The sequence below is a fragment of the Melanotaenia boesemani genome, chromosome 19, assembly GCF_017639745.1.
Source record: "Melanotaenia boesemani isolate fMelBoe1 chromosome 19, fMelBoe1.pri, whole genome shotgun sequence".
Classification (NCBI taxonomy): domain Eukaryota; kingdom Metazoa; phylum Chordata; class Actinopteri; order Atheriniformes; family Melanotaeniidae; genus Melanotaenia; species Melanotaenia boesemani.
Window position 1 is genome coordinate 1,131,687 of NC_055700.1, and position 15,375 is coordinate 1,147,061.

The 15,375-nt window shown below is 48.1% G+C and overlaps 1 protein-coding gene across 3 annotated transcripts in view; it reads left to right on the plus strand.

Annotated features, from left to right (window-relative positions):
• Window positions 1–2,675: 2,675 nt before the first annotated feature.
• xrcc4 (X-ray repair complementing defective repair in Chinese hamster cells 4) overlaps window positions 2,676–15,375 on the plus strand; it is a 55,054-nt gene continuing 42,354 nt past the window's right edge. Inside the window, exons 1-2 of one of the 3 annotated variants that reach the window (XM_041970063.1) lie at window positions 2,676–3,097; window positions 12,497–12,637. In XM_041970063.1, the coding sequence (XP_041825997.1) occupies window positions 12,499–12,637 (139 nt within the window). In that variant the 5' untranslated portion in view covers window positions 2,676–3,097; window positions 12,497–12,498. Of the gene's footprint in view, window positions 3,098–3,142; window positions 3,298–3,330; window positions 4,413–12,496; window positions 12,638–15,375 lie in introns of those variants that run through there. The other 2 variants (XM_041970064.1, XM_041970062.1) reach the window with 2 other exon arrangements.

The following is a 15,375-nucleotide window of genomic DNA, read 5'->3' on the forward strand; positions in this document are numbered from 1 at the left end:
GCAGGTTGGACCCCATATCCAACCCGGATCCTCTGATCCCTCTGCTCTCAGTCCTGTGTGATCTTTTCCTTCCCGGTCTGACTTGGCTGCAGACTACTGAGCTCATCTTGACCTAGTCCTGGTCAGTGTTTCCCATCAGGCACCTCTTCCTGCTGAGGGTTTTAGGTCCAGTTTTACCTTCCTGACCTCAGAAAACTTGTTTTATAAAGTAATTTGTACGAGGTTCAGTGAACGCAGCATCAGCATCTTTAACAATGGAGTCGTGTTTTTACACCGACCTCCATCTTTTCATCTCCCGCTAGACTCCACCTAGACAGCCGCTTGACCAGGGACCCCCTCCTCCTGACCAGGGACCACCTATGCCTGACCAGGGACCCCCACCTCCTGACCAGGGACCACCTCCTCCTGACCAGGGACCCCCTCCTCCTGACCAGGCACCACCTACTCCTGACCAGGGACCCCCTCCTCCTGACCAGGGACCCCCACCTCCTGACCAGGGACCACCTCCTCCTGACCAGGGACCACCTCCTCCTGACCAGGGACCTCCTCCTGACCAGGGACCACCTCCTCCTGACCAGGGACCTCCTCCTGACCAGGGACCACCTCCTCCTGACCAGAGACCTCCTCCTGACCAGGGACCTCCTCCTGACCAGGGACCACCTCCGCCTGACCAGGGACCACCTCCTCCTGACCAGGGACCACCTCCTCCTGACCAGGGACCACCTCCGCCTGACCAGGGACCCCCTCCTCCTGACCAGGGACCACCTCCTCCTGACCAGGGACTTCTTCCTCCTCCTGACCAGGGACCACCTCCTCCTGACCAGGGACTTCTTCCTCCTCCTGACCAGGGACCACCTCCGCCTGACCAGGGACTTCTCCCTCCTCCTGACCAGGGACCACCTCCGCCTGACCAGGGACCACCTCCTCCTGACCAGGGACCTCCTCTTGACCAGGGACCTCCTCCTGTGTCATAACATTTTTTTAAGTTGTTCCCAATTTTATGAGACAGAAACGGAAAGGAAGAAATCTGCCTTTAACAACTTCATTGTATCTAGAAAATAAAACTGGATTTTGCTGCAGCAGCACATGAACATACACAGCCGGGCTGAACCCAGACGTTCTAGGAGCTGGACGGACCTCCGTCATCACCAGCTGCTCTGAGGCTTCGACTCTAGAAGCTTCTGCAACTTCAAAAGATTTATTTCCTCCACTGTTGTTTTTCACCCAGACCCAGGTCCGACCACGACACAAAGCCTTCTCCAGCACATCCCACAGATCCTCCATGGGGTTCAGGTCTGGACTCTGTGGTGGCCTCCTGTGCCCTGAACCACTCTTTCACACTCTGAGCCCCAAGAATCCTGCACTGAACCACCAGGGAAGATGGAATAACCTGCTCATTCAGGATATTCAGGTACCAGCTGACCCTAGATCTGACCCTGGACCTGACCAACTGCAGCAACCCCAGACCATAGACTGCCCCCACAGGCTTGTACAGCAGCACTAGACATGATGCTGCATCCCTTCATCCTCCTCTCTTCTTACCCTGATGCTCCATCACTCTGGACCAGGGTAGATCTGGACTCATCAGACCACATGGGTCCAGAGTCCAGTCTTTATGCTCCCTAGCAACCTGAAGTCTTTTTCTCCGGTTAACCTCACTGGTTGGTGGTTTTCTTCTGGCTCCACAGCTGTTCAGTCCCTTCAGTTCCTTCATTGTTCACGTGGAAAAGTTCTAACTTTCACTATTAAACATGGTCCTGAGCTCTACTGCTGTTTTTCTTCCATCTGCTTCCACCAAACGTTGAACCATCATTCAGGATGTTGTTCTTCCTGGAAGACGATGGTTCCCTCCATCCTTCCAGGTTTAATGATGGTTGGACAGTTCTGAACCCGGTTCTAGTTTCTGCTTCTCCTGCGAGGTTTTCTCTGCTTGATGATCTGGTTCTTCTGGACCAGACCAGCATCTCCACGACCGCGGATGTGTCTTGTTTCAGACACGAGAAGCTGCTCGTTGCATCGGTTGGAGTTAAATAACTTGCAGCTGGAAAACGATCCCTGCAGGACTCATCCAATAGGAAGCTCCCGCCCGTTAGCTTAGTTAACGGTACGGTCCAAATATCCTCAGGACTCGGAATTCTGAGGAATTTTAGTCAGAAATGACAACGTGATCTTGTTTTTCCGAGCAGTGAACTCATAAGTTTCAGAGGACCCCAAGATTCCAGATTTAAAGATGGCTGCTCCCAGTTCCACCAGTAGTCCAGTAGTGTTTGGTGTCTGTTCCGTTTCTTTACATACATATATATATATATATATATATATATATATATATATATATATATAAATGTGTGTGTGTGTATATATATAGATGATGCAAAAGATGCAACTTGAGATCTGCCCAGAATCCGCTGGAGACCTCACTTAGAAAAAAAGCTCTCGGTTTGTTCAGTGTGTCTCTTGTTGGATGTCCAGCGGTTAAAGGTAGAAGCCTTTTGCAGTAAATTCTCCCCACATGGATTTGGCTTTAGGGCAGATCTTGATTCTTTTCTGGAGGGTTTTCGGACGTGTTGCTCGTTGATGTGGGGTCAGTTGTTCCACCCGGAGTTAATGAACATTGGGTCGAAGTCTTATGGGTTAACAGAGGTGGTTTTTCTTCAGGGGAGATCATTCTGATAGGAATGAATATTTCTTGAGTCTTTAAAAAACTGAATCACGTGTGTTTAGTCCTTATGGAACCAGTTGGGTTAATAATTATTTGTGGACAGAATATTGCCGTTATTCCGGAGAAGTGGCCTGGCAGTGTTAATATCATGTTTCTGTGTTCCACCAACTTCCGGTTAATGGGACTTTAAAGAATTCTGGGCCCTAACATCACTTTGATGACCACTGGGAGTCATTTCATCCACCTCTGGGGTGAATAAAGGCCATTTTAGGGGTTAAAAGCTGAGCTGATCAGCTGTTAGGCTGTGTCGCTTAGTGATTACGTCATAACGGAGTCGCCCGGTGAGGTGTTGTAGTTTCTATCAGCTGATCTAAAGACCAAAGTTTACATTTCCTCCATAAAATCCAGAAAAAGCGGAGCGACGACGCATCTCTTCAGGTAACACACGAAACACCGAGGTGCGCACGAGCTTGTGTCGGTCCGTGTTTACAAACGGCGCGCGCTTCGCTGCGGTTAGCTAGCGTTAGCTAGCTAGCTAGCCTAGCAGCTTCTCACCGGTGTGTTTGGATTGAAACGGAGAATCTCGGTTCATTCCGGGTTGAATGGAGGATGAAAGGGAGGGAATGATTCCTGTTCCGGTGGGTGCCTCAGAGTAAACGCGTCATTTGTTCCCGTGTTTAGTTTCATCTGATAAAAACAGAAAACAGGATTTCAGCAGGAGCCAGGTGGAGAGCTGCTAGCTGGAAACCTGGCAGGTCTCAGAGCAGTAAAACCTTCCACGGGAGTGAAATGAGGCATCTAGAGAGGAATTCCAGCTGCTTCTGTCCAAGGACTCTAATGATTCATCCTTCATGTTGCTGGGAAACTGGAGATTTCATCATCCAGCCACCCGTAGCCTCCTCCCCTCTGAAAGGGAAGCCACGCCAGCTGGAGCTCCGGTTCAACCTCAGAAACAGACTCAGGTGGACGGTCTTCATACCGCAACTCGAGATGAGGGAGGACATGGAGGTGGAGGGCAGACAGTCCAGCTCCAACCACCAGAAGGAGAAGGCTGACTTCTGCTCCAGCCTTCCTTCCATTGCTGCTGCAGCATCTGAAGGTCCCACCACAGCTTCTCAGTCTGGACCAGAACCAGGCTGCAGGCCCAGCTGGTGTCAGACTTAACTGGACCAGGTCAACTCCTTGGTTCTGTTGTATGAGACAGTTCAGACTTCCTCCTGCAGCTCTCCCCAACCAGCCATGCTGGTTCAGACCTGATCTAACCTGCTAACGGAGACCTGGAGAGTCTGGGATGGAGATCTGGGCTTTTCCTGGTCTGTGAATGATCTTCCTGTCTGCAGAACGTCTGGAAGTGACCTGATAGACTGATGGACAGCAGCTTCTGTGCTGATGTCTTTCCTCCTGGGCACGGAGTGAACACCTGCATGTTTCCTAGAGGAGCTCGCCGTCTGAAACTGTTCTGGAATAAAATCCAGGACTTTTCATCATATGAAGTTTCTTCTTCTTCCATTTCCAGACGCGGTTTAGTGAAACATGTCAGAGCTGGAGGACGAGGGGAGGGTTAAACACCAGTCTGCAGCTCAGTGAGCACTGTAGAGCTGGGAAGCAGAGTCTCTCCCCTCAGCTAGCCGGATGCTAACGCCAGCCAGGACCAGGTCTCAGCAGGGCGCCGCGGAGGACCACGTCTGTTTGTCAAGCCAGGACCTCAGCATCAGCGGCATCTGCCTCGTGTTGGAGCAGCAGCTGGCAAACGGTAAAACCATAAATAATCGCACACAGAGACCAGTTCTGGAGTCTGGGAAGGAGATCTGGCTCATCTAGACCAGGTCGGTCTGAACAGGTGCTTGTAAGGCTAGACCTGAATGTGGACATAAGGCTCTTTCCGACTGTAGGAACCTTTTGTAGTTCCTATAACCTTTTCAGGAACCAGGCCGTTTTTTCGTGCATTCCGACATACAGGAACTAGGGACCAAAGCCCTCAGTTCCTATAACCATTTTAGCTCCTGCTCCGAGGCAGGGTCTGAGCGGGGTTCTATAGGAACCCTCATGACGTAGGTGTTTGGTGACTGGTAGCTCCGCCCCTTGCCAGATTTCCGCATTTTGTGTCCCCGCCACATTTAAAAACACGGTTGCACATACGGACAAAAACAACAACAGAGCAGCGATAAATGGACCGACGAGGAGGTCGAAGCTCTTCTGACCGTCTACGCCACAGAGGATTTTCAGAGAGGTTTTGAAGGTTCGCAGCGAAATATAAAAATATTCCTGACGATCAGCTCTCAGTCAGAGAACGCGGGATAACGCGAAGCAGCGCACGTAGAAAACTCCCACAAGACTACAAATAAATTAAGAACCACGACAACCGGAGCGGGACGAACCGAACAAACAGTAAATAGGACAGCTTGTACCACCGACATGTTTACTCTGTCAACGCCGCAGCAAATGACTCCTGCGTGCGGCAGGAAAAGCCAGTGTGATATGCAGGATATACACACATGTACATAGTTATTTTTGCTCTGCTGTATTCACTATAAAAAAATAAATGACTTTGTAAAGAGTCTGAAGTTTTCAGTTTGTGTCTGTTAGATGTGCTTTGGCCACATCTATAAAATATTAGCTAATAAAAATATTGAGTAGTTATTAACTTATCACAGCTATGAAATATTAAATAATCCATCTTTGGTCGCTACATTTTAAGTCTTATCCTGGGTGTAAATTACATTAATTTATCAACTTTATAATATGCTCCATATCACAGAACGAAGTTTATCATGTTTAACCAAGATCTGACATAAATCACACACCTGTAAACATTTCACCACCTTTTTATATTTTTACCTTCATATACTCTAAATCTGTGTGACCATGTCCTCATAATTCTAAACCATAACTCAGACACAACCAACCCTTCACTGACGGATTACTCCTCCACCTTTCTACTGATGAGTCCATAAAACACACAAAGCTTAATAGCAGATGATGAGATCTTTATTTTGCACATTTAAAAAAAAATGAAATGATGCGTTTTCTATGGAACATTTTCTCTTTAAATGTGTACATCATGTATACATGTATATTCTGTCTGTCGAACTTCCAGAACATGATGCTTATTATGAAGAGGTGTGTAGTGATTAGCTGGAAGGCAGGAGGTGAAGCATCCAGGCTGTTCTCCATCTCCTTCAGTATCTGCAGCAGGTGGTTGTGTCCATCCTCTCCAGTGCAGCTTCAGGCGGCCACAGATGTATTGAAATGTCTCCCTGGACAAACAGAAATTCTCTGTCCACTGCTCATCGGTAAAATTGAGAACAACCTTTTCCCGCTAGTTATCAGCTTTGCTCCGGACCAGCCAGACGGTGAGGAGTTCAATGAGCTGCAGCAACGTCTGAAACAGAACACGAGTTACAATAAACCCGCCGTCTGAAATATTTACTTATTATAATCTGCTCAACACAGACAGTAGAAAACCGTCTGAAATGTTTACCCATAAGACACGTATACAATCGGCGCATGTTTAATAAGTTAAACTTACACGTCGTCTCCTTTGTCTGTGGCGGATCTCCTGCCGCTGGATTCTTCATCTTCTGACTTTCAGGAGCCTTCCAGCCTCGACGTGAGACGCCTGGTTGTATCGTCCATCAGTAACATCTCCATCAAGCAGAGCATGAACACTACGATCTCTTTCTTCTCCATGTTAGCTTGCCTTGTTGTTTTGTTTTTAGCGGGTTTTGTTTTGTTGTTATGTGGCGCTAAAGTCACACGTCACTGTCGCAGACGTATGCGTCACATCGGTCCCGCTACCGCCCCCAACTCATGTACGAATGCAACATGAAACAGTTCCCCTGGAGAAGGTAGTTCCTAGAACTAGGACAGTTATTAGAACTGCGTTCTTAGAACTTCTCTGTCGGAATGCGCCTATTGATACATTTCAGCAGACGTCACAGACGCGTTCCACTGCGTTCGAATGCTTGCCGCCGCCATATTGAGTACCTGCGCTGCGTACCTGAACCACACAGGTAGTCGGAGATGCCGTCAAAATGCTGTGCAGTTGGGTGTGACAAAAAGAAAGGAGACGGAGATATAGCTTTTTATCGATTACCAAAGGAAGAAGAACGTCGTCAGAGATGACTTTCAGCGATCAGGAGGGTTAACTGGACGCCGACTGCAAGTAGCCGTCTGTGCAGTGTACATTTCATATCAGGTGAGTTTCAATGCAAGCTAGGAGAGCTAGCTTTAGCTAGCGGGGTTTGATGAACAAACTTTTTAGAGAAGTAAGTGATTAGATTAAATCCGATTAGACCCTTTGTGCCACAAATGCATTGATTTACAGTTTTCAGTTTCTGTAAGTGCTGCTAGTGCACAGACGTGGCCATAAATAAAACAATAGGGAAACCGATTAAAATATCCGCTGCTGTTTTACTGATTGTCAGTTATTATTAAGACAGCACAGACTGCAGAGAAGCGTCCGGATTTAATCTAATCACTTACTTCTCTCTGGTCTCTCTGACGACGTGCTTCTTCCTTTGGTAATCGATAAAAAGCTATATCTCCGTCTCCTTTCTTTTTGTCACACCCAACTGCACAGCATTTTGAACGCATCTCCGACTACCTGTGTGGTTCAGGTACTCAGTGCAGGTACTCAATATGGCGGCGGCAAGCTTTCGAACGCAGTGGAACGCGACTGTGACGTCTGCTGCAAGGCATCAATTGATACATCCAGAGGACATGGACTAAAGTAGGGGGACAGAGTCCCATAGTGCAGTGGTTCTCAGCATGGGGTCCATGGAGTCCAAAGGGGGTCCCCCAAAGAGGCCGAAGCTTTGACTCTTCAGAGCCGGTGTTATTTAAATGAAGTCCATGTCCACACAGAGACCAGTTCAGGTGGACTTCTTAAGTTTTTATTATCTGGGTGTTTCTCCCACATGCAGGCAGAGTTCTGAGGGCCTTGCAGGCTACGTGTTGCTAGTTAGCTTAAGAAAGCAGCCTGAATGCATCATTTACAGCATGAAACCAAGCTTCAACACTGGGCACGAAGGGGGTCCCCAGCTTTCTGATACAGGCACAAAGGGGGTCCCCAGCTTTCTGGTAGGGGCACGAAGGGGGTCCCCAGCTTTCTGGTACGGGCGCGAAGGGGGTCCCCAGCTTTCTGGTACAGGCACAAAGGGGGTCCCCAGCTTTCTGGTACAGGCACAAAGGGGGTCCCCAGCTTTCTGGTAGGGGCACGAAGGGGGTCCCCAGCTTTCTGGTACGGGCGCGAAGGGGGTCCCCAGCTTTCTGGTACAGGCACGAAGGGGGACCCCAGCAAAACTATGTTGGGAACCATGGCCATGGTGGACAGATGGTCTGGTTGGGTGTCGAGGACGGAGATGGAGGTGGTCCTGAGTGGGACATGTTTATATAATTCATTCATTACACTTAGCTGCAGCATACTGGGACTCTTTCAGGACTGAGGTCCTGTAATCCTGTTGGTTGTTCCAAAATGTCCGGATCAGACTTCATCTCCACCTGAGAAGGTGTCACAGGTAAACAGCTCCATGCCAACCAGAGGTGTAGCAGTAGGAGAAGAATAAGGCTATGTCCACACGGCGCTGAAGCCGGTTCAGGTGTGAAAACGGTGGTAAAAGCTACGAGAATGGCTTCACCATCCCACCAAACCGCTGTAGTTCATACCACCAAACCGCTGTAGTTCATACCACCAAACCGCTGTAGTTCATACCACCAGGCTGCTGTAGTTCATACCACCAGGCTGCTGTAGTTCATACCACCAAACCGCTGTAGTTCATACCACCAGGCTGCTGTAGTTCATACCACCAGGCTGCTGTAGTTCATACCACCAAACCACTGTAGTTCATACCACCAAACCGCTGTAGTTCATACCACCAGGCTGCTGTAGTTCATACCACCAGGCTGCTGTAGTTCATACCACCAAACCGCTGTAGTTCATACCACCAGGCTGCTGTAGTTCATACCACCAAACTGCTGTAGTTCATACCACCAGGCTGCTGTAGTTCATACCACCAAACCGCTGTAGTTCATACCACCAAACCGCTGTAGTTCATACCACCAAACCGCTGTAGTTCATACCACCAGGCTGCTGTAGTTCATACCACCAGGCTGCTGTAGTTCATACCACCAAACCGCTGTAGTTCATACCACCAGGCTGCTGTAGTTCATACCACCAAACCGCTGTAGTTCATACCACCAGGCTGCTGTAGTTCATACCACCAAACCGCTGTAGTTCATACCACCAGGCTGCTGTAGTTCATACCACCAAACCGCTGTAGTTCATACCACCAGGCTGCTGTAGTTCATACCACCAAACTGCTGTAGTTCATACCACCAGGCTGCTGTAGTTCATACCACCAAACCGCTGTAGTTCATACCACCAGGCTGCTGTAGTTCATACCACCAAACCGCTGTAGTTCATACCACCAAACCGCTGTAGTTCATACCACCAAACCGCTGTAGTTCATACCACCAAACCGCTGTAGTTCATACCACCAGGCTGCTGTGAAGATTAAAGAGTAACACTCCAGGGCTAGAACAAGGCTTGCTGCGTGTTGCAGGACGTTCGCACTGGAAGAAGATGGCTGAGGATTCCCTGCGAGGAAAAGAGAAACGTCTGTTTGGACTGATGAAGAAGTCGAGCTTCTTCTTTGAGTAGTAAAAAGGTTGAGGAAGGCGTGGACTGGACGTCTTCTCCTCCAGCTGTGTCCTCCACAGACGCTGGAGGTTTCTGGTGCCTGGTTTCAGACATGATGGGGTTCATGGAGGCTCATCCTGGTTTCGTGGGGATGAAAGGGAGGATTGATAAAATACTGATGTGGTTTTACTGTAATGCAGCTCTGTGGGACCTGTGGAAAGGTTTTATTTCCCCTTCAGGATCTGAGAAGTGGAGGTTTTCCATCCAGCTTGTACTGAAGTGTGTGCGTCTGATTGGTCTTCAGAGCAGGTAAATCACCTGGATGTGGTCAGAGGGGAAAGCTGTTTTACTCCTTTCTTCTTCTCTGCCCTGCTGTCTGAATCCACCGCAGGCCTTCTGTTTCTTCCTGTGGGGGCGTTTGAGCTTCTGGTGGCCGAGCCTCGTGGGGATCTGTGATGGTTTACAGACCCCCCAGGTCCTCGGGGCCCCTCTTCTCTGCCTGTAAAACAGCAACTCTGCTTCCCGCCAACACAGCAGGCTGGATTCATTCCCAGAGTAGCTGCTGTAAAGCCAGATCCACGTCAGGAGGTTTTCCCCGATCTCCGCTGGACAGTTGTGGAGGCAGAGAGCCACTATGGATGACGTACGGGATGCGGTCCCTACGTCTCCGGGAAGGAGACCCATCGGCTCATAATCAGCTGTTCCACGTCATCAACACCAGAATCTACACGGATCAGAACTGGGTTTCTGTTCTGTGTCTGAACTTTGTTCTGGATTATTTAAAGAGTGAACGTTGGTAGAACCAGATGAAGGACAGAGACCTCCTGAGTGGACCAGTTCGATCCAGTTCCAGAATAACTGCTCCAGTTCTGGGATGTCACCGTTATTATTCTCCTAGTATGATTGATTTTTTTTTTTACTTTTTACTGCATTTTTTAAAATAATTTTCTTAATTTTTTTTATTATTGGGTTTTTATTATAATATAATTCTCATATTTTTATGATTATCTTATTATTCTTTAATTAATAATTAATTAATAAATGTGTAAAACCACATGAACTCTTTATAGGCCTGTAAGTTCTATTTATTTATATAGATACCAACATAAGAAATGATCTAGAAACAGAATAAATAAATCAATAAATCCTACATATTAACTGAGAGAAAACCAATAGAAAGGCTCTTGAACCTCTACCTGAACCTTTACCTGGACCTCTACTTGGACCTCTACCTGGACCTCTACTTGGACCTCTACCTGGACCTCTACCTGAACCTCTACCTGGACCTCTATCTGAACCTCTACCTGGACCTCTGCTTGGACCTCTACCTGGACCTCTACGTGAACCTTTACCTGGACCTCTACCTGAACCTCTACCTGGACCTCTACCTGGACCTCTACCTGAACCTTTACCTGGACCTCTACCTGAACCTTTACCTGGACCTCTACCTGAACCTCTACCTGGACCTCTACCTGAACGTCTACCTTTACCTTTACCTGGACTTTTACCTGGACCTCTACCTTTACCTTTACCTGGACCTCTACCTGAACGTCTACCTGGACCTCTACCTGAACCTCTACCTGGACCTTTACCTGGACCTCTACTTGGACCTCTGCCTGGACCTCTACCTGGACCTCTACTTGGACCTCTGCCTGGACCTCTACCTGGACCTCTACTTGGACTGTAAAACCTTGTCATACCCTCATACGTCCTCTACAGTAGCGTGGTTGTTAGCCAGTATGTCCACCAGAGGGCAGCGCAGAATTCACCTCTGACTTCATTTTTACATAAAACAATATAAAACAAGGCAGCGCAGTAGACGGAGGAGGTCAGAGAGGACATTAATTGCATCACTGCTTCTTTGTTCCGTTCGCTGGACACATCAGCTTAACACTGCCCCCCATGATTTCTGGTGGCGTGGCCCAGTGGTTGTCTTGTAACCTGAGGGTTGCTGGTTCGATCCTCAACCTGTCAAGCTCATGTCGAGGTGTCCCTGAGCAAGACACCAAACCTCAAACTGCTCCTGATGGGTGAGTGCCTTGCATGGCAGCTTCCACCATGGGTGTGTGAGCGTGATGTAAAATGTAAAGCGCTTTGGGTAAAAGGGCTATGTAAATACAGACCATTTACCATTTCTGGTGGTACTGCCCCATGTGCTTTGTTTGGCTCTGGTCATTAAAATTCATTCAGAGTCAAACCATGTCGTACGGAGATGTTTCCTGACCTTCACGTCATGTGGTACAGACTTAAAGCACATTATTGTTTGTTTCAGAGCCTTGGAAAAACAGACCAGAGTGATTATACCATGTTCTTTTTCTTTTATTAAAATGACATGAATAATGAGTCAAAATGATCCCAGATTTTGCTTTTTAAAATTATTGCAGCTATAAGGATAATGTTCCGTAACAGATGTCCTCAAAGCATAACGGTATGAAAATCATTAAGAAAACTGGATTTAGCAACTAATAAAACAACCAGAAACAACCTTGATGCCCATCCCTGGATTAAATGAGATTTTAGCTTAGATGGAGCTTTGATTTTCTGTCCACTCTGATTAAATGATTTTAAATCATATAATGAAAAAGAAGGAAGGGACGGTCCTGTTCAGCCAGATGGTGGGGACAAACTGTTGACTTCCACCTCAGCATTACCTGCCGATGTTTTAGCCTGCGTTTTTCAAGCATTAGCTGCTAATGTGTGAGCCTGGGGTCTTAGCGTTAGCTGCTAATATATTCTACAGTCATTTAATATAAATAAAAGCCAGATGTCGTAGTGTTAGCTGCTAATGGAAAAGCCTGCAGGCTTAGCCTTAGTTGCTTATGTGTGAGCCCGCTGTTTTTAGCATTAGCTGCTAATATGTGAGATTGTGATCTTAGCGTTAATGTAAATGCTAATCTACTGCATGTCATCTGATGGGGAATGAAAACGTGAATCGATTTTGGACGGAAGCAACAGGAAACCTTTCAGTCGTGTAAAGATGCTAACATCTTGCCGAGCATTGGTAATCACGCCAGAGTAGCATCACAGTTGTCACTGGAGAAGGAAACATACTAAAGAATCCATCTCAGAGTTTTATGAATCGATATTGGATCAATTAAGTTTGAACGGATTGAAGTCAGTTGATTTTTTTTACCCAACTCTACAGATGATGCTTCAGTTGCTGATTGTGTGTGTTTGTATGTTCTGTGTGTCTGCAGGAATGCACACGTCACTGCGTGAAATCCACATCTCAGAGTCTGACTCCTCCTACTTCCTGCGTGTTGACTGGGAGGGGCGGAGCCTTAGTTCAGGTTTCCAGCTGCTGCTGACTGATGGACAGGATGCATGGAGAGGAGAAGGTAAAGCTCCGCCCCGCCCTTGGCAGATTTATGCTCACCTGTAGGACCTCAATGTGGGACAGATTAGTTCAGGATTCAGGGAGATCAGACTTCCTGCAGGTCTTCCATCTGCAGATGTTGATGTAGAAGCAGGGCTGGGCATCGTCACTAATTTCCTGAATAGATTTGATTCACAGCATTTTGATTAGATTTTGATTAAATCTGACTCGATATCAATTCATTTCCAGCTAACTGTGTAACAGCAGCTATTTTCCTCGAATTTGAAGACCTTCTCAGAAAAATATTTTATAAACCATTAAGTTTACATGACAATCAAACTCCGTTATCTGGGAGTAATAATCTGATCTGACACGTCCATATGCATTCCTGAAACACCAGAACAATCCGGTGTTTCCCAGATTCCCAGCCATAGATGCTGTGATGGAAACACTCTTTAAATGTCCTGATGAAGTGTTTCATCCAGCGGATGTAAATGTTCTAAAGTTCACATCCCAGAGAACATGCTGATGTTAAAAAAAACCTAAACAGAATTCTGGATCCATAAATCCGGAATACAACTCAGAATTTCCTACAATGACATAGATTCAGCTGGATCAGCTGTGATGTTGCCGTGATGACCGTGATGCGGAGCAGGAGGAATCCTCCATCTGCTCCTCCCTGGAGCGAGATGCTTCCATCTCCACCTGCTGAGAGAAGCTAGAAAATTTGTGCACTCTGTCCTCTGATGAAACCTGTGTGTGCTCACGTGTTTGCGTGTGTGCTTACTGCTGTGGACACAGAGAGCAGCTATGACATGTTGCCATGGAAACCACATGAACAGCATAACAACAACAACATAATCAGACTGTTTCCTGTTTGTTAAAAGGATGAAGTGGAAACCTGGTATAAAGGAAATGTGGCTTTAAATGACCACGTCTGATTCATTTTAAACTGTGTGTGGTGACATCACTTCCTGTTGTTGATGTGTTTCTGTTGTGTTGCTAATGTGAGAGCCCGCCGTCTTGGCGTTAGCTGCTAATGTGAGAGCCCGCCGTCTTAGCGTTAGCTGCTAATGTGAGAGCGCGCCGTCTTAGCGTGAGCTGCTAATGTGAGAGCCCGCGGTCTTAGCGTGAGCTGCTAATGTGAGAGCCCGCGGTCTTAGCGTTAGTTGCTAATGTGAGAGCCCGCTGTCTTAGCGTTAGTTGCTAATGTGAGAGCCCGTGGTCTTAGCGTTAGTTGCTAATGTGAGAGCCCGCGGTCTTAGCGTTAGCTGCTAATGTGAGAGCCCGCGGTCTTAGCGTTAGCTGCTAATGTGAGAGCCCGCGGTTTTAGCTTGAGCTGCTAATGTAAGAGCCCGCGGTCTTAGCGTGAGCTGCTAATGTGAGAGCCCGCAGTCTTAGCGTTAGCTGCTAATGTGAGAGCCCACGGTTTTAGCTTGAGCTGCTAATGTAAGAGCCCGCGGTCTTAGCGTGAGCTGCTCATGTGAGAGCCCGCGGTCTTAGCGTGAGCTGCTAATGTGAGAGCCTGCGGTGTTAGCATGAGCTGCTAATGTGCGAGCCCGCGGTCTTAGCGTGAGCTGCTAATGTGAGCGCCCGCAGTCTTAGCATTAGCTGCTAATGTGACAGCCCGCGGTCTTAGCGTTAGTTGCTAATGTGAGAGCCCGCTGTCTTAGCGTTAGTTGCTAATGTGAGAGCCCGCTGTCTTAGCGTTAGTTGCTAATGTGAGAGCCCGCGGTCTTAGCGTTAGTTGCTAATGTGAGAGCCCGCTGTCTTAGCGTTAGCTGCTAATGTGAGAGCCCGCGGTCTTAGCGTTAGCTGCTAATGTGAGAACCCGCGGTCTTAGCTGCTAATGTGAGAGCCCGCGGTCTTAGCGTGAGCTGCTAATGTGAGAGCCCGCGGTCTTAGCGTTAGTTGCTAATGTGAGAGCCCGCTGTCTTAGCGTTAGTTGCTAATGTGAGAGCCCGCGGTCTTAGCGTTAGTTGCTAATGTGAGAGCCCCCGGTCTTAGCGTTAGCTGCTAATGTGAGAGCCCGCTGTCTTAGCGTAGCTGCTAATGTGAGAGCCCGCGGTCTTAGCGTTAGCTGCTAATGTGAGCGCCCGCAGTCTTAGCTGCTAATGTGAGAGCCCGCGGTCTTAGCTGCTAATGTGAGAGCCCGCTGTCTTAGCGTAGCTGCTAATGTGAGAGCCCGCGGTCTTAGCGTTAGCTGCTAATGTGAGAGCCCGCGGTCTTAGCTGCTAATGTGAGAGCCCGCCGTCTTGGCGTTAGCTGCTAATGTGAGAGCCCGCGGTCTTAGCGTTAGCTGCTAATGTGAGAGCCCGCGGTCTTAGCGTTAGTTGCTAATGTGAGAGCCCGCGGTCTTAGCGTTAGTTGCTAATGTGAAAGCCCGCGGTCTTAGCTGCTAATGTGAGAGCCCGCGGTCTTAGCGTGAGCTGCTAATGTGAGAGCCCGTGGTCTTAGCGTTAGTTGCTAATGTGAGAGCCCGCGGTCTTAGCGTTAGCTGCTAATGTGAGAGCCCGCGGTCTTAGCTGCTAATGTGAGAGCCCGCGGTCTTAGCGTGAGCTGCTAATGTGAGAGCCCGTGGTCTTAGCGTTAGTTGCTAATGTGAGAGCCCGCGGTCTTAGCTGCTAATGTGAGAGCCCGTGGTCTTAGTGTTAGCTGCTAATGTGAGAGCCCGCGGTCTTAGCGTTAGTTGCTAATGTGAGAGCCCGCGGTCTTAGCTGCTAATGTGAGAGCCCGCGGTCTTAGCGTTAGCTGCTAATG